Here is a 21,313-nt window from a genome sequence, read left to right on the forward strand (position 1 = left end):
GGGATGTCTCTTATGTTATAACAATTCGTCCATCCTATATTCATACAATATATCCCATATCTATACAACAATTCGTCAATCGGCTTCATATTTACTGTACAACAGGAATTATGTCTTTTCAATTCATCTTGAATTTCGAAGTTGGCAGCACTCAGAATTTCTTGGTTTTACGTTTGCTGCATGCGATTTACGCCTGTACTGGAGAGGCATCCTACTATTGTAAAAAATCTTAATATATTTCTCGGTAGCTCGGTATAGTTGCTATTTCTTTGTCGGCGTTTGAGCTTGACGCGTCATAGGTCGCGTGGGTATGTCGTCGTGGATCACGTCTTCACATTATTCGCGTTACGAAGTACTGAACTGCATTTATATTTGTCGAATAATTTAATTTTATAAGTTATTTTCCACTGATGAAACCATGAAAAAAGAACGGACAGCAGACAATGCTCGGCCATTTAAATTATAAGTATTTTTTCTAATTCACTCAATTCAGAATATTTCTGTTGTTATTGTTTATGCATAACGAAATTAAAGGTTATGTTTATGTTTACAATATTTTGTTCAAACAAGATGACATAAATTATTAATTACCGATTACTTTCATTATTCTTTCAAACTTCAGAGAACATCAGTTATATTTATATACTTATTTTTGTTCTTTACAGCCCATCAAATTGTTAGCCTTACAGGTATAAGTTTTCAACGGAAAAGTATCATTGTAAGTGTAATTATTTTGTGAAAGTACAATTACAATTTACGTAAATAATTAATTCTATACTTTTTTGTACTAATCTGATTTTAAGGGGATGGTAGAATTAACAATCATTCCATTGAGGGATACTTTACGATTAATACATTTGAATGCCAAGCAGTGTAGAATTTACAAAGTATGTTTAAATGACTCTTATGAGGCACAATTTCAATATTTTGATCCTTTTCTAGATATTTCACAAGGAGATGAAAAGCAGTAAGTATTTACATTTTGAATATTCATAATGGAATTATTCTTTACACAAATATTTTGATCCTGTTTTAGACGATCTTTGGAATTTTTTTCTAATCTTCACTTGGCAGCAGCTCAGAAAGTTGATCCAGATAACAATGCTGGAGAATTAGTTATACAAATAACTCCAGATGTGGCTCATTTAGTGGAAGAAGGCAAACCTATTCGCATAGGTATTGAATTCTCACTTGAACAGCCTCAAGGAGGAGTTCACTTTGTTCTACCTAATTGTCCAGGCACCTTAGCTGAGGTAAAATCACATCATTTCAAAAACTTCTAATGATTTTATATTTATAAATTTTAACTTTTGTTTTTATGTTATTTAGAAAGGTGCTCATATGTACACTTATAGTTATGAAAATTCATCAAGATTATGGTTCCCGTGTGTTGATAGTTTTGCGGAACCTTGTACCTGGAAACTAGAATTTACAGTTGATGATGCTATGACTGCAGTATCTTGTGGTGATTTAGTAGAAGTTGTATATACTCCAGATATGCGAAAGAAGACTTTTCACTATGTACTGAATATTCCAGCTTGTGCACCAAATATAGCTCTTGCTGTTGGGTAATTATGCACGAGAAAATTTATTAAATGGAAATTTAACAATAACAAATTTCAATACTATGTTTTATGTTTTAGACCCTTTGAAATTTTTGTTGATCCTTACATGCATGAAGTAACTCATTTTTGTCTGCCTCAACTATTGCCAATATTAAAGAATTCAGCTAAGTACATGCATGAGGCATTTGAATTCTTTGAGGAAACTTTGTCAAACAGATATCCTTATTCTTGTTATAAACAAGTGTTTGTTGATGAAATTGATGAAGATATAAATGCATATGCAACAATGAGTATCTTAAAGTATGTTAATATAGTTTCTAAAATTTGATTCGATTTTCAAAGTTACTACTAATATATATATATTTTTTCAGTACCAATTTGTTGCATTCTTCTGCTATTATTGATCAAGTATACATTACAAAAAAGGCAATGGCCCAAGCTATAGCAGAACAATTTTTTGGCTGTTTTATTTCAATGCAAAATTGGTCTGACACATGGCTACCGAAAGGAATTTCTACATACCTCACTGGTTTATATGCAAAAAAATGTTTTGGAAATAATGAATATCGCCAATGGATCCAATCGGTATTCAATTTTTAATAAATGCATGGTAACTTTATTATATTACTTATTTGAATTTTTTATAGGAATTGAAAGAAGTAGTTAAATATGAGGAACAGTTTGGTGGTATAATAATTGATCCATCACAACCCCCTGCTCCATTACCAATTGTAGCAAATGCTCCAGCTCCTACACCAAGAGATCCAGATCCTGGATTTTATTTTCCGATAAGAAATTTGCACACTATGTCTCCAAAATATATTGAAGTTCTTAGAAAAAAGGCTCATTTAGTGATTCGTATGTTGGAACACAGAATAGGTCAAGAACTTCTATTACAGGTATGTTTTTACAGTAACCAGTTCTAAAATTTAAATAAATTACTATATCAAGGTAAATTTTTTTCAAGGTATTCAATAAACAACTATCATTAGCTGTGAATGCTGCACAACAAAGGATCGAATCTGGATTGTGGTCCCACATGTTGATTAGTACAAATGTTTTTACAAAAGCTATCTTTACAGTAACTGGTAAAGATATGGCAGTATTTATTGATCAGTGGGTAAGAACAGGAGGTCATGCTAAGTTTAATTTGAGCTTCGTATTCAACAGAAAAAGGTTCTTAATAACAGTTGTTCTATAAATTTCATACTATAAAACTTTATTAATAGTAAATGTTTTTTTTTAAATAGAAATACAGTTGAGTTGGAAATACGTCAAGATATAACTCATCATAAAGGAATAAGAAAGTATGTTGGTCCTCTTTTGGTTAATATTCAAGAACTTGATGGCACATTCAAACATACATTACAGATTGAAGGTACAGTTGCTAAAGCAGATATAACATGTCACAGTAAAAGTAGAAGGAATAAGAAAAAGAAAATTCCACTATGCACTGGCGAAGAAGTAGACATGGACCTTTCAGCAATGGAGTATGTAATCAATTTTTAAGTTGAGTCCAACATGCCACAATAAATTACAATTTTTATTATATTAATTATAGCGATTCTCCTGTATTGTGGATTCGTTTGGATCCTGAAATGACACTAATGCGAGCTGTCCAAATTGAACAGCCAGATTATCAATGGCAATACCAATTACGACATGAAAGAGATGTTACAGCACAGATAGAAGCTATCGAAGCTCTGAATAATCATGCAACGCCTGCAACGAGATTAGCGCTTACTGACACGATTGAAAATGAGCATTGCTATTACAAAGTAAGACTGCAAGCTGCACATTGTTTAACAAAGGTAAAAATATTACAATTTTAAAGTTTTTTTAAAAATGTCTACAGTTTTTACGTTATTGTTTCGATTTTATTAGGTTGCAAATGCAATGGTAGCTACGTGGGCTGGTCCACCTGCTATGTTAGCGATATTTAGAAAATTATTTGGCTCTGCTTCTTGTAGAAGAATTATAAAGCAGAATAATTTTACAAATTTTCAACATTATTTTCTTCAGAAGGTAATTTTAAATGCACAATCCGATTTTCTCAAAATATAGTGTTAATTTCAACGTCTTCTTTTAGACTATTCCTGTAGCTATGGCAGGCTTGAGAAACAATCATGGAATTTGTCCTCCAGAAGTGCTATCATTTCTTATGGACCTATTTAAATACAATGATAATAGTAAAAATAGATACTCCGACAATTACTATAGAGCATCCCTAATCGAAGCACTTGGTGCTACTATAACTCCAGTCATTAACGTTCAACATGGGTGAGATTATAATTTGTGTACTTTTTAAACATATTCTGAGATTCATAAAATTGTAAGAATCAAATTAATTAAAACTTTTTTAGAACTACTATAACTGCCGAATCCTTGTTGCCCGAAACTAAATTAATTTTAGAAGAAGTTACGAGGCATTTAAATTTAGAAAAGTTGCTTCCATGTTACAAGTACACAGTTTCAGTCGCTTGTTTAAAAGTTATTAGAATTTTACAAAAGTTTGGACATCTGCCTAGTAATCCGCATTTATTCAGAGAATATGCCGCCTACGGACAATTCATTGGTACTACTTACTTGAATTATTTTGTTTTTATTTTTGTCTAGTTTTAAACGTGTCTTTGGCTTTTTTCACAATGTTTGCAGATGTAAGAATAGCTGCTCTTACGGCTTTAGTAGAGTTTACGAAAGTTGACGGCAAATGGGATGATTTAGAATTTTTATTAGATATGGCTGAAAATGATCCTCACCCATGTATACGACACAAATTGGTACGGCTCATGGTCGAAACCCCTCCTTTCGAGCGAGCTCACAAGCATTCATTGGATAGGCCAGAATTAGTTAATCGTATTTGGAATTTAATCAAGTATGTTTGTTAAACTTTAATATAAATATCTCGTGATATTGAACTAACAAATTAACGGTTTAAATTTTTAGTGGAATGTTGTCTCACGATCCGAAATTGCGTTGTGACTTAGTGGATTTGTATTACACTTTGTATGGTTCAAAGACGCCTTTGTGTCTTCCCATACCAGAATTAGCAATGTTAACGAAACCAAAACGAGTTGCACCCGCTGTCAGCCCAGAAAAAGATGTAAGCGTAAGTATTTTGCTTATTCAAATTTTTTCACTTTGAAAAATTCTATAAAAGTATTCAAAAATCATGATTTTACTTCTAACAATATGAATTGATTTTTTAGCATCTACCGCCCATACCTCATGTGAAACCTGAGCCAAGCAATGAAGTGGAAGTTAACAATACTGTTACAAATAAAAGAAAAGCTTCTCCTGCACGGGAAGTTTCAAATTCAACAGTAGCTCCTGAATATAGCCTTGACACAAAACGACAAAAAATACATTCGGTAAGTTTTTATTTGCTATTTTAAATATTAAGAAGTCAAAATCAAATAAATTTAATACATTGCTTGTTAAATAGGATGATCAGAGTACAAGTAATAACACAGAAGGTAAAGCGAAATCAGAGTATTACAGTGATAATTCGGCCTCCCTTCCTGGAATAATGGGAACTAATGGTCCTGTTGGTTTTGAACCAGGGATGTTCAAAAAAGAGGGTGAAGAAGGCAAAGTCAAAGGAGATGCTGTTAATAAGGTAACAAATTTTGAAAAAACTCATAAATATGTCAAATTTAATCTTACGTAAATAATATATTTTCAGCCTAAAAAGAAAAAGAAAGAAAAGAAGAAGCATAAACATAAACACAAACATAAACATGACCACAAACATGGAAAGGACAAAGAGAAAAAAGATAAAGAAAAGAGTAAGGATAAAGAAAAGGATAAAGACAAAGAAAAGGAAAAAGATAAAGATAAAGATAAAGATAAAAGTAAGGATAAAGACCAGTCAGAACTTAAAATTCAAGAAGAAACTCTGAGTTCAGCTAGTTCAACGCCTAGCCCTGAACCATCAACGTCAACTAACGAATTTAATTTTCCTTGACATTTTTTTTTTATAAGTGCAAAATATATATTGGAAAATTTTTATTTATATTACATTTTCGTGTATAACAGTTATTGTAAATTAATGTCTAAAACATATTTGTAAATAAAATATATAATAATTTATAGAAAGTAATGTTAGATTTCCACTTATATAATCGAAAGACCCAATCAATATTCGTGTGCGAACGTATCGTACTTTTTCAAAATTCTCCGACGTTATTGATTTGTGTTCTTGGTAGGTCATGTCTTGTGCATATGTACTTTGGATTATCTTATACAAAAGTAATTAATCAACTACTAAAAATAATTTTTAAACAAAATAATATTTCGATGGGAGTAGTCTTAAATAAGTGACTTTAAATTTTATAAACATAACATTAATAAATTTGAAGGAATAAAGGCAACAATTGTATTATATGACGGTCACAAACGGTAAATGATTCAAAGAAATATCTTTTTGTTATCGTAGATAATCGTTATGTAAATCTTTATCTGCTCCAATTGTCATGAACCGTGACTGCCAAAAAATCATACCGTACTCTAAACCCCGAAACGGATGTCGAAAGTCAAACAATGGGCGTAAACAATCACTACTCGAGTAATTTGTTCGGACGGTCATAGCAAAGGAAAAACACTCGCCAGGGCGGCGCCACGTGGTTTTCGCGGGCTGGCGTTAGTCAGCAAGCGGTGTCGGTGTGCGGCAATTTCGAAGGAGGCGGCTGGGTCTTGGCCACTCAACTCGAGAGATAGAGTTGGCCCGTTTTGAGGTGAAAAATTATCGACGAGGAAGTGCTAGAACTGATAATGGTGGACAACCAACAGAGTAGGTACGAGAAGTCTCTCGGTCTGCTAACTACACGCTTCGTCAGCCTCTTGCAGAAGGCTAAGGACGGCGTGCTCGATTTGAAAGTGGTAAGCCATCGGACCCTTCGCGGTACTCGTTTGGATGCACCGCTATTAGGTTAAGTTGCTGTTTATCACACGCCATTGCTTGCGGGAATTTTGAAAAAACAGACCCAAACAGACCGTTTGCATCCTGGGCAAATACTCTCAGTGGTGAACCTCACCTCAGAGGCTACTGGCTTTTGGGTTATGTTTACCACATTGAATGTTTGGGTTTTCAACTAGAGGCCTTGATTTTGTTATACTTTGACAACATATACACTTACATAACCTTCATTGGGTCAATAACTTATATTTCATTAGTGTGCTCCAAATTTTGTAACTATTTTAATTCGTTATTCTAACAACACTTTATTGTTGACAAAATTCTCTTTGGTTATTGCAGGCAGCTGATTTATTAGAAGTACGACAGAAGAGGAGAATATATGATATTACAAACGTCCTCGAAGGCATTGGGCTTATTGAGAAGAAGAGTAAAAATAGTATACAGTGGAAGTGAGTTGAAACACTATATGATTTTTATATTTTAGTTTGATTCAGAATTCATAGACAACATTTATTTACAGAGGAGCAGGGCCAGGATGTAACTCGCAAGAAGTTGGAGATAAACTGACAGATCTAAAAGAAGAAATAAAGCAATTAGAAGAGCATGAACAATCAATTGATACACACATACAATGGATCAAACAGAGTTTGAAAAATGTCGAATGTGATTCTAACAATAGGAGATATGCTTATGTCACTTATGAAGATATTAAAGAGATATTTAAAGATGAATTCATATTAGCAATTCAAGCTCCACCTGATACACAGTTAAATGTTCCAAAAATTGAAAAGGTTCTCATAATTATACAATACAAATATTATTAAATTTCTATACAGTATTCTATTTTAACGATAATATTTTTTTTTACAGATGTCAGAAGATGATGAAAGTGAAATTAATTATGAGATGCATTTGAAGAGTACTACTGGAGAAATTTCTGTATATATTATTCAGTCAGAACTGGCTGAATCGTATGATAATAATTGTATAAAATTAAGGTTACAACCAGAAGTAAATATAATCAAAGAAGAAAATGAAGAGAAAGAACAGAAAGAGATAGAAAAAAAAGATAAGAAAGCAGAGAAAAAAGAAGAAAAGAAAGAAGAAGTTAAACCAAAGAAGAGAGTTGGAAGGTGATAGTTTGAAATTTTATTAGATCTATAGAATGCTCTAATCGCTTTGAAAACAAAAAGATAATGTTTTCATTCTGCATAGAGCAAAGAAAAAAATTGATTGCATTTGGGGATTGGCTAACGTAAAACAAAGTTTTGCTAATTTGGAATAAATCAAACACTATACATGAAATTATTTTAATCATTGAATAACGTAGAAACAATATTTAGTAAGATATTGGTATTTACAGGCCTCCTAAAAATGCTCCAAAAGTTGAACCTGTGGTATCAGAAGATGAAGAGGAAGAAGATCAAGATTTGCTGGAAGCTAGGATAGTTCTCAAAGACGTTGACACGTCAGGTTTGTAAAGTAATGATTGTTTAGTAATTAAATAAAGTATATGATAATAATAGGTTTTCTCTGCAGGTTATACATTCCGAAATTTAGATTTCATTGATGAAATTTATTCAGGAAGTAAGTTCATTTTTAAATAAATATTTGGTATTAGTTAATTGTAAATATATTGAAAATGTTCTTCATATTACAGTTTGTGGTCCACTAGTAAGGCTAAGTCCTCCACCTGAAGAAAAAGATTACCAGTTTAATTTGAGTGATAGTGAAGGACTTTGCGATCTTTTTGACATTGTGACTAAATGAGGTCATGCTATTTTATAATTTTTTTTATTCAATCGACATATTCATCAGGCCTGTGTCAGTTGAGTTTGTGATTAATTTAAGTCTTGTTACCAAGGCTGGTGTATATAATTTTAATTAATGATTGTGGATACAGTTGATAATGTATAAGAAGATGATCCTCGAGATTTCATTTTCAAGAAATCTTTTTTCTATCTGAATCAGTGATCAAGTTCAACGTTTGGACTCGACATTGTGACGGTATGTCTCCAAGCTCGCGTTTTTATTACAACGGTGCAGTATTTACTATTTAACGTTTTAATTTAAACTTGTAAATATAGTAAATGTTAGCAGTCGTTCTATTATTAAAATGAAAAACATGAGTTCGCAAAATTTTGTATTATGCCGTCAAATTTTTTATTTAGTATTGCATACACATTGAATTACATTTTTAGAGTATTAATATTTTCTGAAATAATTAAAAGTAATCTATTTATTGGAAAAAAATAAATGACACTGCATGAAATCCAAAATATAATGAAATTAGTGAATATTGTTGTAAGTACTTGTGAATATTTTTCTTGCAAGTATTATTGAATTTACACGTAATTTCATATAAGTAATATATTTTTGTTGAAATAACAATTATCAAAATAATCAATGTAATATAGAATAAACAAAATCCATTGTTTTTTAATTTTTTCTAAATTTCAGAAAATACGAGATAAGTATTTATATTCGAATTTAAAAAAGACTTTCTATTTCTCTATCTATTTCTCTAATTATGTACAAATACTGATGTAATTAAGTCAAATACCGATATCATTAGCTGTATCTTCCAAACTATATCATATATAGAAATTATTTCGCATATTTAGATGTGATGATGATTATCCAATGATACATAAGCTATGAGTTTAGGGAATTCTCACTAATCAAATCTATACTATTGTCTTAATTTTGCCTTTGGTCGAAGAACTATGAATTTATAACATTCGATAATTTTGTGTTTGTTATCAACAAACAAATATATTTTCTCATTGTAACATTTTTTATTATCAAAATAATTTGATAACATTACAAATTACTTAGGCACAGCGAGAATTTACCTACGTTGAAAAAATAAAACGACTCCGCTATGTTGCTGGTCAAATATTGGCATATATTCAACTACAATATTTTTCAAAATTGTTTGTGCAAATTCAAACTATGAAATAAGCTTTATTAAATATTTTCGAACTATTTTGAACTACGAAAATCAAAGTAACCCAGACAGAAAATCATATAGTCTAATTTAGTCGAAAAATCAAGTGATTAGAAAGCCTCTTGATAATTTATAAACGAGTTGGTCTGAACTGTATTTTGTAATTTTTTAATTGTATAGAATAGCAGATAAAACGTGACCAGTCGAATTCTCAAATAGCAAGTACCCATTATGAATGAAAAAAAGTGCAGCGGTGAATTACATCGCTCCGAAAAGCAATGAAATAATAGTTACAGCGCATTATCGCAACATAACAACAAAACAATGGTTTGCATATAACCGTGCATTTGGCTCCGTGCGATTCCACATCCACAAACATCTCTGCGATAAAAAAAAATACAAATAAGCAGTCGTGAGGCTGCACCGGAAATAATGCGCTTACTCATTGGAAATGCACGAGCGCGTCGAGCACGAGCTCCTCGCGCACCTATCGTGCGCCATATGAAAGTAAAGGTGCGTTGAAACGATGCGCGCATAAAACGCTGAAAAGCCACGGCAGATAATCGGCAATGGTAAAAGTTGGCGCGAGCCGACAAGCAAAGAAAAGAACGGTCAACGGAAGATCGATGAAAGAATGCCAAAAATTGCCTAATCCCGGGGCGCGCAGTATAGTTACAGGTGTGCGTGGTGTAGACTATAGGCGGACGTGTAAACGTTGGGTGATCGAGCAAGGCCAGATAAGAATGGACTTCGAGCGCTGGCGGGAGGGGCTGAACGATACAGCCAGCAGCAGCGCGCGCTCCGCGTGTTTCGTCATCGCGCGCGAGAGATAGTCGAGCGCGCTCGCACTTTAGCGTGACGCTGCTGGTGTATGTATACTCGCGAGAACGACGGCTATGCGAGAACGTCCGCTGCGCTGCTGCAGCTCGAGCCCACATCTCCGGGAGCGCTCCTCGACGCAAGCACTACGGCCGTAACGAACGAGGTACCAGTGTTAATCAATTCAGTGTACTCACTGATCGATCCCCAACGGAACGGATAACAAATCGATTTTCCTTTTTCTAAACGCCTCAATGTCAATGACGTTTGCTCTGTGCGCTCATTACGTCATGCTGCAATTTGTTTGCTCGTTTGCAGGCTGGACCGACGAACGAGCTTGTGGTCGAATCTTTGGCTGAGCTGCAGGTGAGTGAACCAGCAAAGTCGTCAGCTGCTGTCAGTGTATTTTTCTGCTCGTGTGAGTGCGTGTGCTGTTTAAACACGTGTACTCATGGACAATTCACATACACATTCTCATGCGTGCAGCTGAGAGGTGCGTTCTATCGCTCTGATTCGTGCTTTTTAAATTTTCGTCTGCTATCCACGCACGTTGAGCTCTTAACTGTCTTTTCGTTGCCGTGTCGCGTCACACGTGCTCCACATCGCGCTGTGCATATAATGATTGCGTCTTTTTCCACTCGCGTATATGTAGATCGACAAGTGTCAGGATGAGGGTAATATTGGTCAAATTTCGAGAAGTCACCAAAAAATATCCTATCGTCCGGGGGATGGCTTCCTACACGGTTATCTGGCCAGTGGCAAGCTTAATGCAACAGAAGATTATTGGTAAAGAACACCTGGACTACATGCAGGCCATGAGGTTTAGTATATATGGCGGCTTCTTTGTTGCTCCAACATTGTATTGCTGGTTGAAATGTGCATCACACTTCTGGCCCAGAGCTGATCTTAGATCAGCTCTTACTAAGGTGCAGTTATTTATTTGATCCAAACGATTATTTAGTTAATTCAGCTAAGTTTCTATTTCATTGTAACTTACATTTCTTTTTTGAGTCAAGCTTCTGAGTAATCTAAACTTCTTCTTTGAAATCATATAGGCTCTTGTTGAACAAGTTTCCTATGGACCAGCTGCAATGTGCTGTTTCTTCTTTGGAATCAACCTCTTGGAATTTAAACCTATATCTCATTGTATAAATGAAGTCAAAGAAAAATTCTGGCCAACCTACAGAGTGAGTATACAATATGACAGTATTATTATGAATTTTTCTTACAGAAATAAATGAACACTTGATTAAATAATAGGTGGCAATATGTGTCTGGCCTATTCTTCAAACAGTCAATTTTCTTTTCATACCAGAGAGGAATAGAGTAGTTTACGTTAGTATATGCAGTCTTATGTGGACTTCCTTCCTTGCCTATATGAAGTCTTTAGAGGGTAGGCGGATGGCCCTTACCTCGGATGAAGCTAGTATAAAGGAACAAATTTTGGCATACAAGTCAGGAAAAGAACGAACAATCGTAGAAGATGAAAACTTTACATCTGCTCTACGATAATGTTGCATTGTTATGCACAAAATTTTCTCTAGCTTAATTTATGTGTACAAAATGTTTATTTTAGTTATTCAATTTTATTTATATTTTGTTACATATGTTACAAGCCTTACTACTTCAGTACAAGTGGCTATCCCTCAAAGTTTTTATTGTCAATTTTTGTTCAAAGACTAGAAAAAATGTTGTGACTTCATCTTGAATACTAAGATGAAGTTTGAAAGTATTCAAACAGAGTATATTTTTACACTCTGTATAAATAAATGTTATTTGTTGAGATAAATACATAGATAGTAAGTTTATTATTACTTTGATGAATTTATGAAAAAATTAGAAGTATTTTAACTACCTTGTTATTTTAATTATATGGTGTGACAATATTAATGAATTATATTGATGTGATTAAAATTTAAGAAACTGGTGAGAAAGTGCCATAATGATTATTTATAATCCTTCAATATAAAAAAAAAATCAAGAATAAAAAATGGTTTTATAAATTCACTTGAAATTGTGTTTTAATCTCCAGATTTTTATGCATGTTAGAATAGTTCCTATTGAAAGTCAACTTATATGTTCAAGTAAAACTTGATCCCAATTGTTTATTAGAAATAAAAATATTTTTAAAAATTGGTAATTTCTATAGCAATATTAATTTAAATGACGCGGATTGCTTTGAATTGCTTTGAATACTTAAAGTTTTGAATACACATTGGAAAGGATAAAAAAACTACATAATGAAATAAATACGTTCATAGTCGAAGCCTTGGAAATAATATATTTACCTCAAATTATTCCATTTACTTTTTTATTGTATTATATTTATATTCATTGTCCCCAAAAATCACTCCGCGACGTCTTCTGTGTCACGTGCTGCGCAGAACGAGAATGCTTCTCTGACCTCCGCTAGTTCACACTCAAAGATGGCCACGTCTAGTTGATGATGATCTGTCAAATGTCAGGCAATTGACGATTGTCCGATTATCAGTGCACAATGGATCCAAAGCAATGGTTTCGTAGGATTTTGGTTTTGCTATAAATTATACTCTTTGTCTAAAAATTGAAAACGAATTGTTTAACACGGATGAAAGGTATCAGAAAGAAGCGAGAAGGTTACGTGACGAACAACTGCAAGGTTAGTGTTCTTTGAGTTTTCGCGAAAATGAATCATAATAATGGTATTAATTAAATTGCAAGTTTAGATGATCCTATTTAATATCTAATACTTGTGTATTATTTCAATTTAAGAATCATGTCACGAACGTCGGCGAGTTCGCAGTGCGATTCAGTCGCTGCTTACATGGATGGAGTTCAGGTAAAAATCGCAGAGGCCTACAAACCACCCAAAAAAATTGTTGTTCCAGCGGCATATTACAACAAATTACCTGATGTTTCAAAATACACGTATGATTTGAGTTTGGAAAAAAGCGTACTCGACAAGGTAAATTTTATTTGATTTTTTCGTCTAGTCATTTTACTATAAAATAAGTCATTATCCTCAAGCCATTTTGGTTGAATTAATCAAATAAATTACACAATTCATATATGTGTCCTAATAAGATACATAGTTGGAAAAATACTGAGTTTTCTTTAATCTTCATCTGTAATTAGATAGAGTTTGTAAAAAATATTTGTATAATTATGGATTAAGATTACATTAGTTATATTCAAAATATATTGAATTTTTTTTGAAGTTATTCAATCATATTGATAGTGATAATTTTGTTATACAATAATATTAGTTCTTAAAATGATACATTAAATCATATAATTTTGGGGTTTTATTATATAAAAACTGATTTTACTTCTTATCTAATTATGTACTAATAGATATAATAATTATTCTTCAGATGAAAGAATGGCGCAAGGCTAGATCATCTTATATAGAGGCTAGAAAAGCTCGATTGGAAAAGAAACGTAAAAAGGAAGCTGAAGAAGAAGCTGAAAAAGTTTCTTTACCATCTTCTCCAAATCCTGATTCATCTCCTTTAACCCTGAATCCAACTACTTCTGAAATTACTGCATCATTGCCACAACTTTACACTTCACCAACGAATGAATTTCCAAATCATACAGGAATTAATGGAGTTGATTACTCTGCACTTGATTATTCACTTGTTAATGCTTTTGATAATGACACAAGTAGTCCTTTTGACAATATGTTATTGAAAGCTATGAATAATACTGAAGAATTAGCTCAGGTACTAATTTTATTTGTTACTTTAAATTTTACAAATATTACTTAACAATAACTGAGATCATCAATTTATACAGGTATTACAGCCCACAACAGTAGGAGTTTCACATACTGTGCCTCAGTGGCCTACTGCTACAAATCTTGAGGATATGATGAACAACATGTCCATGAGTAAAAATGTAGATGAAACAAAAGATGGAAACCAAATTGCAAGAGACTCAGACAGAATGAATGAATCTACTAGTAATAAACGCACAGATGCCGTGTTTTTAATAATTCAGGAACTGCAAAGGGAGTTGGATCGACCTAATGCTGAGGTATTTCTTAATGTTAACGTGATTAATTTAAATTAGATTTGAAAATATTGGATAAACTGTAACGTTTGTTGTGATAGAACCGACAACCTTGGCCGGATCTGGAATGTCCTCTAGTAGAAGAAACTCCAAAAACCTCGAAGCAAAGTTCTTCTGTTGGTCAAAAAGAGTTGGCAAGGACTTTAGCTGATTTGTCACCTGAAGAACAAAATATGGCTAAACGTTTGAGTGACATGGGTTTTCCTTTGTATAGAGTTGCTCGTGCTCTTTGTGATTTAAAAGGACAAGATAATAAGAAAATTATAGAATATTTGTTAGCTATACAGTCTCTCGAAGACAATGGAATGCCTGAAGATGATGCTGTAAAAACTTTAGCATTATTCCAGAACGATCAGCAAAAAGCCAAAGCATATTACAAAAGTTTATGTTATCTTAGAGATTTAGGATTTCCTGAAGACAGAGCATCAATGGCATTGTTGAAGTGTAATATTGATAGAGACAGTGCTTTAGATTTTTTAATCGCTTAATTCTGTGCTGTTGCAATAAACTGTAAATACGTGTTTATCGAGCCGTGATCGCTCGATACTAATCAAATTTTATTAAAAATGTTGTCACACAACTATTTATCAATTAGTTGCAAGATTGCAAAATCACTTTTATACTTGTAAACTACTTTTCAAATAATTTTTTGTACGTTTGTGAAGTATTAAAATTTATTTTTATGAGTCAAAAGTCAATGACACTATTCAACTGCAAAACAACTGTATATTAAATTAAATCGCTTAAAAATGTTGCATTTATAAATAATGAGTCACTCATGTAAATAACTACGATTTGATTACTCTTAATTAAAACAAATTGGATTCATAAAATACGTCTTTTTATTAAAAAAATGTATATTCCATGTTAAAAATATTTACATTCTAGTTGATCTTGTGAAAAGAGCAAATCTCATAAATTTCCGTAAAGCTTGATGATTTGACAAACTCTGCGGCACATCTAAATAAAAATTCGGGAATAATTATCAACAGCTTAATCACTTATTGATAATTTTTTGCAAATACATTACCTATGACTGCAAAAAACCACGATCACAGGAATGATAAAATCAATTTTCCTAATTCCAATAATAATCCAAGCGTGAGTGAAAATAGGTAGATTGCAATCGTTATTTAAGCATATGCTAGTTGGGCCATTCATTATTAATTTGTAGGGTAGAAAAGAGTTTGAATATTCACTCTCATTAAGTGTGGCCTTGGTAAAATTTCGCTCATATTCAACGCTCACTTTTGACGGATTTTGAATAATGCGAAGCTTATGTCGATACCTAACATTTTGTTTTTTTTTAATTTTAAATACTATGTCATCACACAAGAATACGAAATTTATTACCTGTGACAATATATTGTTCTGAGAGACATTTCCCATAACGAAATAACTTTATTCTCTTGAAGACTATAGACGCAGATTAATTGTCTTGGCAATTCTAACACTATCCTTTCGTTTGTTCCAGAATTATTATCTCGTATTAACAATTTAATATTATTCTTACATTTGGTTCTCTCTTCGTATTTAAAACAGCTGTTGAAAAGACAACAAGCAAATCAATTGTTAATGTTCAATTTCCTTACAATTACTTTTGAATAGTATAATTCACCCATAAGCCAATGCATCCGTAGATTCTTCCAATTCGTACGGTTGAATTTTCGATACCAAGTGGTGAAATATAGGCAGCGATAAGTAACTTAACGAAGCATTTGAATCAAAACGAATGTGAGGTGATGAAAGAAATCCATTTAGTGGCAGGTAACTTAAATTATTCGAACAAACGGACAACATTGTCAGAGATTTCAACAGCGTCAATCTGTTTGGAATCTCTATCAAAGAATTATAATCGACAAATATTTCTTCGAGTTGGAGCAACGAACCAAGCCATTCAGGAAGAGCAATAATACGATTTTTCGATAAATGTAGGCATTTTAAATTTTGCAGTTGACACATAGCTAAAACGATAAAAAATTTTGTTAAAGTCTTATTAAATAAAATAGTTGAATGTCGGTGTGACACTTACACGGAGGTAGCGATTCAATGCAGTTATTATTTAAAACTAAAGAGCGTAAATTGGCTAAACGTCCCAAGTCGTTAGGAAGGTCTTTCAGTTCGTTATTACTGAGATCCAGAATAGTCAGCTGAAGCATATTACACAATGTAGCAGGTAAACTCTTGAGGTGATTGCCGTGCAAATATAAATTTGTGACCCTCGAAAAGTCTGATATCCAGTAAGGAAGACATTCCAAATGATTGTACTTCAAGTAAATTTCCTCCACGTTTCGTCCCGCTTTTCTCACTGCCTCTGGGATTTCCTTCAAATTTCTGTAGTTCCAGTGAAGAATAACTTTCTCTTTCGCGTCTTTAACCATGTCTTTTATATCCGATATTGTCATATCCAACATGATTAATATTTATCAATTACTCTTGTATCAGCAGAATCAAGTCCACTCAAAGTCTCGAGTAATCGTAACATTTTCTATGCGCGTTAGGTCTAGTCGTCTCAAAGCTGAAATGTATCGTGTACTTGTTCTAGTTAAATTAAGTCCACCACTAATGTGAAACAAAAATCGACCTCGAAAGAAGCTCCACACAGAGAGGCGAAATGTTACACAATGTACTTTGAGCGAACTGTTTTGAACGGCACTGATGAAGCTCAATTAGCGGCAACTAGATCCGACCAAGTCGATCGACGCACCAACGCGAAATAAGTGCGATGCAAATGAAGAAAATCAGTGGCGAAAAGCGCGAAAAGCCAACGTTATTTATAAAAGCGTGAGTGTAGGAGCAGAGCACGATTGACACAGAGAAGGAGAGAGAGAGGGGCCACAAAGAGGCTGACGATGCACGTGTCGCTTTTTCAAGTGCAAGGCTCAAGACCGAGAGCTGATCAATGAAGTTCAAGGTTATCGGGCTGTACTTTTGCTTTTTAAACTGACTGATCGCGAACAAACTCGCGCGACTACTTTAGGCAATTGCCTTTGCTCAATTGTTTGATATGGCACTTTCACGTATTCTTAATTTTTTACTAATGCATTTGAAAAGACAATTATTTCGTCAGCCATTGGAACCAGCATCAGTTAAAAGTCTGGATGCAAAGCTCATACGCTCGACTCCGTAACTTTGGTGGTAACAGCTTGGTCGCATCAAACTCGATGCCGTTTACCAAGTACATACAAATTCAAACACTGTTTTTATACATTAATTGGTAATTCCAGGCTAACCTACATCAACTGAAAACATTTAATAATTAAACCGATTGTCGTACTAATCCGTAGCAACATTGTTGTTTGATGAGCACATCTTTTGAGATTCACATTCATTTCATGACTGCGATGATACTTCAACATTACTTTCGATAAACATTTGCAGAAACCCAGTTTCTTTACGTAGAGTTTATAAGTATATTTTCGCGAACTGTCAGATTACTGTTGATTTTCCCCTTCCATGCCTCATCTTTTCAGAGATAAATTCGTAACAAACGTACATGTAAGAATTGAGATTTGAAACGTTCACTGTCGTCTTTTCCTATTTATATTGTTATTATTAATGTTATATTCAAGAAAAATAATGAAATTACGCATTTTATATTATTAAAATGATAATAATCGAAAAAAATATCGTATTTTATAATTAAAGCAATGAAAATATATCGTCAACGATATTATCCATATCAATATTTCAATTATCAAACTTTTGTTGAGGATATAAGTAATAATAAAATTATATAAATCACCAACTAATATATTAAATAAATTATAAATTTAAATTGTTAAAAATATCTTAAACTTGTATATTTAGTATGGAGAAAAATGAAATATTTACTGAAAATTTGGTAAATCTATTCAGATAATTAAAACAAGTCCATATTTGTGTTTTATATTAAGTTTATTATAACAATTTACTTGAGTGGTATAAAACGAGAAGAGTGGGTAGCACCAATACCTGGTCTACCGTGTTTCACAGGTTTGTATGTGACAGAGAATTCTCCTAAGTAATGACCAATCATTTCTGGCTTGATTTCAACCTGATTAAAAGTCTTTCCATTGTATACTCCTACAATGGATCCAACCATTTCTGGAACAATGATCATGTTTCTTAAGTGGGTCTTGACAATTTCAGGCTTCTCATTTGGTGGAGCTTCTTTCTTGGCTTTGCGTAGCTTCTTGACAAGAGCCATTGGCTTGCGCTTTAGACCATGAGAGAAACGCCTCCTAGCTCTGGCATGCATTAACTCCATAAGTTGCTCACTGAAATTGCGAAAGTTTTATATTAATTTTGTAAATACTAGATTACAATTATTAAAGTTAAAATGAATATGTGATTTCTATACAAAGACTACAATATTTCATTTCATATGAACCGTTAAAGTAAATATATTTAAATCAAGTTGATAAAAATTATTCTTATAAGGCTATAAGTCACCTTTTAATTGTTCAAAACATTCAAAATTACTTTGTAAAAAATATTTATATAAAACTGCAAATGCAAAAACTAAAGTTTCACTAAATAAACATGAATACGCACTAATAACTTTATTCTATTTGAAAATTTAGTTTTTTTAATTTTTATTTGAGTTTGAAACAATCAAATGGATAGGTCTGTTTGTAAAATTCTATCTAATTTTAGCATACACTTCATTATATTTTGTCCCGAATTATTTTTTTTTACTGTTATTGTGTCAAGTTATACTTATGTATGTACTATAATAATTTTGAGCTTCAAATAAATTACATAAGTACTTTGCAATAATTTTAATAACATTGTTAATCCAACACCAAAATTATCGTTTAAGATTTTTAAATGTTAAAAGAAAGTTGAATCATTTTAACAATTGACATTATTTGAGTAGTAGTCAAAGCAGATACTTGTATATAAACTTACTTAGGCATATCAAGAAGTTGATCCAAGTCGACACCTCTGTAGGTGAACTTCCTGAAAGTCCTCTTTTTCTTGAGAGTTTCGTCTACCTGTAATAAATAATATCAATATAATTATTGCAATAATAATTTAACCTAATTCTTTAAAAAATTGGCTAGAAATGTTATGACAGTGAAAGTTATGCGTCATATATTAATAAATCACTTCTACACCCGAATAACAACAATATTTCGCATAATTTTATAAAAACAAGTTAAAGATGAATAAGATTTCCATTGATTTAACAAAATTTTATATATAACCGTACCTCAGCCATGTTGAAAGCCAAATCAAAAAAGAATCTAACCAAAAAGACTAGAGAACCATGAAGAGAAGCGGACCAATATGGATTCTTTCAGTACTACATACATGCTACAGAACGTCCAATACAATGTGGTTGGACAAATTAGAACGTTCCTTGTTTATGATTGGCTATTCTTACGTTGGCATAGTTAATTACCTGTTTTTATTAATAACTTCAAACAATTATTATAAATTTTTAAACTAACATTTTAGCACATTCATACGTACAAAAGTGAAATACTTTTACGTTTTTATTTAAAATCTAAGTAAAGTATAAATTTCATAGCATGCACATTAACCTACAATATTGCTAACAATCATGTTTTCAGTTTGAAGTGAAAAATGAAATAATAATAAATTAAATGTAAATGTAATAAAAAATATTTTTGATTGGAGTAACTTACTTAATTGATAAGAATTATAAGTATATATAATGGATCAAGTAAGTATTGTAAAAATTTTTTTTAATTTTACTGAATTATGCATGTCATCATTTGTTTATCAAATCAAACTTTATGTTTACAGTTTAGAGATTTTCTTAAGCTTTACAACCAAATATCAGATATTTGTTTTAATCGTTGTGCAAATTCTTTCAACACAAGAACAGTAGAAGCAGATGAGGTAATATATTTTACATTGCCCTCAGTATAATTTACACTTCAAATAAACATTTATTTTTTAGAAAAAATGTGTTGAGGCTTGTGCTCAAAAATTTATTCTCACCAACCATAGAATCATGGAAATTTTTATGGAGGTACAAGCTGTGATTGTACAAAATAGAATAGGTAATATGAATGTTACTGAGCAAGCTATGGAAGCCACAAATCAAGAACCACCAAAAGTTGAGATTTTAAAATAGATTAAAGTTTGTATTTACAAGTATATGACTATTAATTGTTAAACATATGTTGTCTTTTCACGGAATAAAATTATTATTCATTTTTAAACAATTTTATTAACATTGCTCAACTTCTTAAAACTTGAGCATGTATGTTACATAAGCATACAATTATATTATTACCCTACAATGTTTACATGAAGTGACGACGTAAAACACGGTAAGTTGCCTCAAACATGTCAGCATGAGCATTAAATTCCCAATAGGTTGGTACATGGAATTTCTTTGGTTGTGTAATATAAACTGGCTCTCTGAAATATGTACCAACTTCCCATTCAGGAACATCCTTCATGAGTTCTCTTTCTTCATCTCTGTTAATGCGACATTGCTTCAAAAATCTACAAATAATAATTGAAGTTATATACTTTTGTTTATAAAATTAAAAATATATAGTTAAACAAGTACTTACGCTCGATCTCTTTCAGCCAACATCAATGCTAAGATGACGTTCCGAGCACTTCTCATTTCAATTTCGTCTCTCTTAACTTTTTGGTAAGAGTAATAATATCCTATTGTTCCTAAAGTCGTGGCCAAAACGTATAGACCAATTGTGAGGCTAGCTAAAATCAAAGAATACTGTTAAATATATAATACAAAATTATAAAATTTTTATTTCCTTACGTGTAAAAATGGTTTTCAGTGGTACGCGCTTCCACTGGATCGAGCCATATCCTCCAGCAGGAGGCATTTCTTGTGGCCCAGTTTTGGCCGTACTAGCCATTGTACTGTTACTTTGTCGGCAATTTAATAATTAATTAATATTTTTTCGAGTATTTAGAAATGAAAATACACCATTTTTCGTCTGCAAAATCACAGCTGACCGTGAAGGGTTATTTTCAACTACGCAACTTTACTCGTCCAATGGACCACGTGACTTC

The 21,313-nt window shown here is 32.4% G+C and overlaps 8 protein-coding genes across 9 annotated transcripts; 5 read left to right on the plus strand and 3 right to left on the minus strand.

Moving 5' to 3' along the window:
• Positions 1–227: 227 nt before the first annotated feature.
• Positions 228–5,596, plus strand: LOC131672232 (transcription initiation factor TFIID subunit 2). Its single transcript, XM_058949325.1, has 19 exons — positions 228–462; positions 664–718; positions 804–967; positions 1,037–1,253; positions 1,330–1,568; positions 1,644–1,865; positions 1,937–2,150; positions 2,213–2,464; positions 2,533–2,741; positions 2,816–3,055; positions 3,127–3,376; positions 3,450–3,590; positions 3,655–3,845; positions 3,929–4,140; positions 4,221–4,440; positions 4,512–4,674; positions 4,775–4,936; positions 5,011–5,184; positions 5,251–5,596. The coding sequence occupies exons 1-19, from the start codon at positions 419–421 to the stop codon at positions 5,530–5,532; spliced, it is 3,651 nt and encodes a 1,216-aa protein (XP_058805308.1). The 5' UTR covers positions 228–418; the 3' UTR covers positions 5,533–5,596.
• Positions 5,597–6,247: 651 nt separating this feature from the next.
• LOC131672217 (transcription factor E2F4-like) lies at positions 6,248–8,782 on the plus strand. Its single transcript, XM_058949298.1, has 7 exons — positions 6,248–6,446; positions 6,823–6,932; positions 7,004–7,274; positions 7,354–7,616; positions 7,847–7,956; positions 8,023–8,070; positions 8,144–8,782. Exons 1-7 carry the CDS (start codon positions 6,339–6,341, stop codon positions 8,251–8,253), a joined length of 1,020 nt encoding a protein of 339 aa, XP_058805281.1. The 5' UTR covers positions 6,248–6,338; the 3' UTR covers positions 8,254–8,782.
• A 1,453-nt stretch (positions 8,783–10,235) lies between these two features.
• Positions 10,236–12,253, plus strand: LOC131672218 (mpv17-like protein). Its single transcript, XM_058949299.1, has 5 exons — positions 10,236–10,418; positions 10,571–10,618; positions 10,905–11,178; positions 11,308–11,439; positions 11,513–12,253. Exons 3-5 carry the CDS (start codon positions 10,921–10,923, stop codon positions 11,762–11,764), a joined length of 642 nt encoding a protein of 213 aa, XP_058805282.1. The 5' UTR covers positions 10,236–10,418; positions 10,571–10,618; positions 10,905–10,920; the 3' UTR covers positions 11,765–12,253.
• A 402-nt stretch (positions 12,254–12,655) lies between these two features.
• On the plus strand, positions 12,656–14,812 carry LOC131672260 (uncharacterized). The gene is made up of 5 exons (XM_058949373.1): positions 12,656–12,890; positions 13,004–13,196; positions 13,606–13,956; positions 14,030–14,269; positions 14,347–14,812. The coding sequence occupies exons 2-5, from the start codon at positions 13,008–13,010 to the stop codon at positions 14,791–14,793; spliced, it is 1,227 nt and encodes a 408-aa protein (XP_058805356.1). The 5' UTR covers positions 12,656–12,890; positions 13,004–13,007; the 3' UTR covers positions 14,794–14,812.
• A 328-nt stretch (positions 14,813–15,140) lies between these two features.
• LOC131672259 (leucine-rich repeat-containing protein 28-like) lies at positions 15,141–17,894 on the minus strand. Its single transcript, XM_058949372.1, has 5 exons — positions 16,338–17,894; positions 15,924–16,269; positions 15,659–15,847; positions 15,336–15,593; positions 15,141–15,265 (listed from the first exon to the last, which is right to left on the minus strand). The coding sequence occupies exons 1-5, from the start codon at positions 16,717–16,719 to the stop codon at positions 15,190–15,192; spliced, it is 1,251 nt and encodes a 416-aa protein (XP_058805355.1). The 5' UTR covers positions 16,720–17,894; the 3' UTR covers positions 15,141–15,189.
• Positions 17,895–18,151: 257 nt separating this feature from the next.
• On the minus strand, positions 18,152–19,602 carry LOC131672266 (small ribosomal subunit protein uS19). The gene is made up of 3 exons (XM_058949381.1): positions 19,503–19,602; positions 19,199–19,284; positions 18,152–18,564 (listed from the first exon to the last, which is right to left on the minus strand). Exons 1-3 carry the CDS (start codon positions 19,509–19,511, stop codon positions 18,216–18,218), a joined length of 444 nt encoding a protein of 147 aa, XP_058805364.1. The 5' UTR covers positions 19,512–19,602; the 3' UTR covers positions 18,152–18,215.
• An 18-nt stretch (positions 19,603–19,620) lies between these two features.
• On the plus strand, positions 19,621–20,552 carry LOC131672267 (mitochondrial import inner membrane translocase subunit Tim10 B-like). Of its 2 annotated transcripts, XM_058949383.1 has the most exons (4): positions 19,621–19,803; positions 19,867–19,979; positions 20,063–20,158; positions 20,220–20,552. In XM_058949383.1, the coding sequence occupies exons 2-4, from the start codon at positions 19,971–19,973 to the stop codon at positions 20,394–20,396; spliced, it is 282 nt and encodes a 93-aa protein (XP_058805366.1). In that variant the 5' UTR covers positions 19,621–19,803; positions 19,867–19,970; the 3' UTR covers positions 20,397–20,552. The 2 variants fall into 2 exon arrangements, with proteins under 2 accessions (XP_058805366.1, XP_058805365.1); XM_058949382.1 differs by having other exon boundaries at positions 19,622–19,979; positions 20,220–20,551.
• On the minus strand, positions 20,433–21,293 carry LOC131672265 (NADH dehydrogenase [ubiquinone] 1 alpha subcomplex subunit 13). Its single transcript, XM_058949380.1, has 3 exons — positions 21,057–21,293; positions 20,845–20,995; positions 20,433–20,773 (listed from the first exon to the last, which is right to left on the minus strand). Exons 1-3 carry the CDS (start codon positions 21,154–21,156, stop codon positions 20,569–20,571), a joined length of 456 nt encoding a protein of 151 aa, XP_058805363.1. The 5' UTR covers positions 21,157–21,293; the 3' UTR covers positions 20,433–20,568.
• Positions 21,294–21,313: the final 20 nt, after the last annotated feature.

The sequence above is a fragment of the Phymastichus coffea genome, unplaced genomic scaffold (genome assembly GCF_024137745.1).
Source record: "Phymastichus coffea isolate CEN01 unplaced genomic scaffold, Cenicafe_Pcof_1.1 PCOF00146, whole genome shotgun sequence".
Lineage (NCBI taxonomy): Eukaryota > Metazoa > Arthropoda > Insecta > Hymenoptera > Eulophidae > Phymastichus > Phymastichus coffea.

Excerpts from the sequence above, each read along its gene's own strand:
- LOC131672232 (XM_058949325.1), top strand. The coding sequence starts at position 419 with ATGAAAAAAGAACGGACAGCAGACAATGCTCGGCCATTTAAATT. Across the intron at positions 719-803 it reads TTCAACGGAAAAGTATCATT|GGGATGGTAGAATTAACAAT; the intron begins GTAAGTGTAATT and ends TCTGATTTTAAG. Across the intron at positions 3,056-3,126 it reads ATGGACCTTTCAGCAATGGA|CGATTCTCCTGTATTGTGGA; the intron begins GTATGTAATCAA and ends TATTAATTATAG.
- LOC131672217 (XM_058949298.1), top strand. The coding sequence starts at position 6,339 with ATGGTGGACAACCAACAGAGTAGGTACGAGAAGTCTCTCGGTCTGCTA. Across the intron at positions 7,617-7,846 it reads CCAAAGAAGAGAGTTGGAAG|GCCTCCTAAAAATGCTCCAA; the intron begins GTGATAGTTTGA and ends TGGTATTTACAG. Across the intron at positions 7,957-8,022 it reads CAAAGACGTTGACACGTCAG|GTTATACATTCCGAAATTTA; the intron begins GTTTGTAAAGTA and ends TTTTCTCTGCAG.
- LOC131672218 (XM_058949299.1), top strand. The coding sequence starts at position 10,921 with ATGAGGGTAATATTGGTCAAATTTCGAGAAGTCACCAAAAAATATCCT. Across the intron at positions 11,179-11,307 it reads TTAGATCAGCTCTTACTAAG|GCTCTTGTTGAACAAGTTTC; the intron begins GTGCAGTTATTT and ends GAAATCATATAG. Across the intron at positions 11,440-11,512 it reads AATTCTGGCCAACCTACAGA|GTGGCAATATGTGTCTGGCC; the intron begins GTGAGTATACAA and ends ATTAAATAATAG.
- LOC131672260 (XM_058949373.1), top strand. The coding sequence starts at position 13,008 with ATGTCACGAACGTCGGCGAGTTCGCAGTGCGATTCAGTCGCTGCTTAC. Across the intron at positions 13,197-13,605 it reads AAAAAAGCGTACTCGACAAG|ATGAAAGAATGGCGCAAGGC; the intron begins GTAAATTTTATT and ends ATTATTCTTCAG. Across the intron at positions 13,957-14,029 it reads ATACTGAAGAATTAGCTCAG|GTATTACAGCCCACAACAGT; the intron begins GTACTAATTTTA and ends CAATTTATACAG.
- LOC131672259 (XM_058949372.1), bottom strand. The coding sequence starts at position 16,719 with ATGTTGGATATGACAATATCGGATATAAAAGACATGGTTAAAGACGCG. Across the intron at positions 16,270-16,337 it reads CATTGAATCGCTACCTCCGT|CTATGTGTCAACTGCAAAAT; the intron begins GTAAGTGTCACA and ends TTATCGTTTTAG. Across the intron at positions 15,848-15,923 it reads ACGGATGCATTGGCTTATGG|CTGTTTTAAATACGAAGAGA; the intron begins GTGAATTATACT and ends TCTTTTCAACAG.
- LOC131672266 (XM_058949381.1), bottom strand. Across the intron at positions 18,565-19,198 it reads CAACTTCTTGATATGCCTAA|TGAGCAACTTATGGAGTTAA; the intron begins GTAAGTTTATAT and ends TCGCAATTTCAG.
- LOC131672267 (XM_058949383.1), top strand. Across the intron at positions 20,159-20,219 it reads GAACAGTAGAAGCAGATGAG|AAAAAATGTGTTGAGGCTTG; the intron begins GTAATATATTTT and ends TTTATTTTTTAG.
- LOC131672265 (XM_058949380.1), bottom strand. The coding sequence starts at position 21,156 with ATGGCTAGTACGGCCAAAACTGGGCCACAAGAAATGCCTCCTGCTGGA. Across the intron at positions 20,996-21,056 it reads ACTGAAAACCATTTTTACAC|CTAGCCTCACAATTGGTCTA; the intron begins GTAAGGAAATAA and ends CTTTGATTTTAG. Across the intron at positions 20,774-20,844 it reads TTGGCTGAAAGAGATCGAGC|ATTTTTGAAGCAATGTCGCA; the intron begins GTAAGTACTTGT and ends TATTATTTGTAG.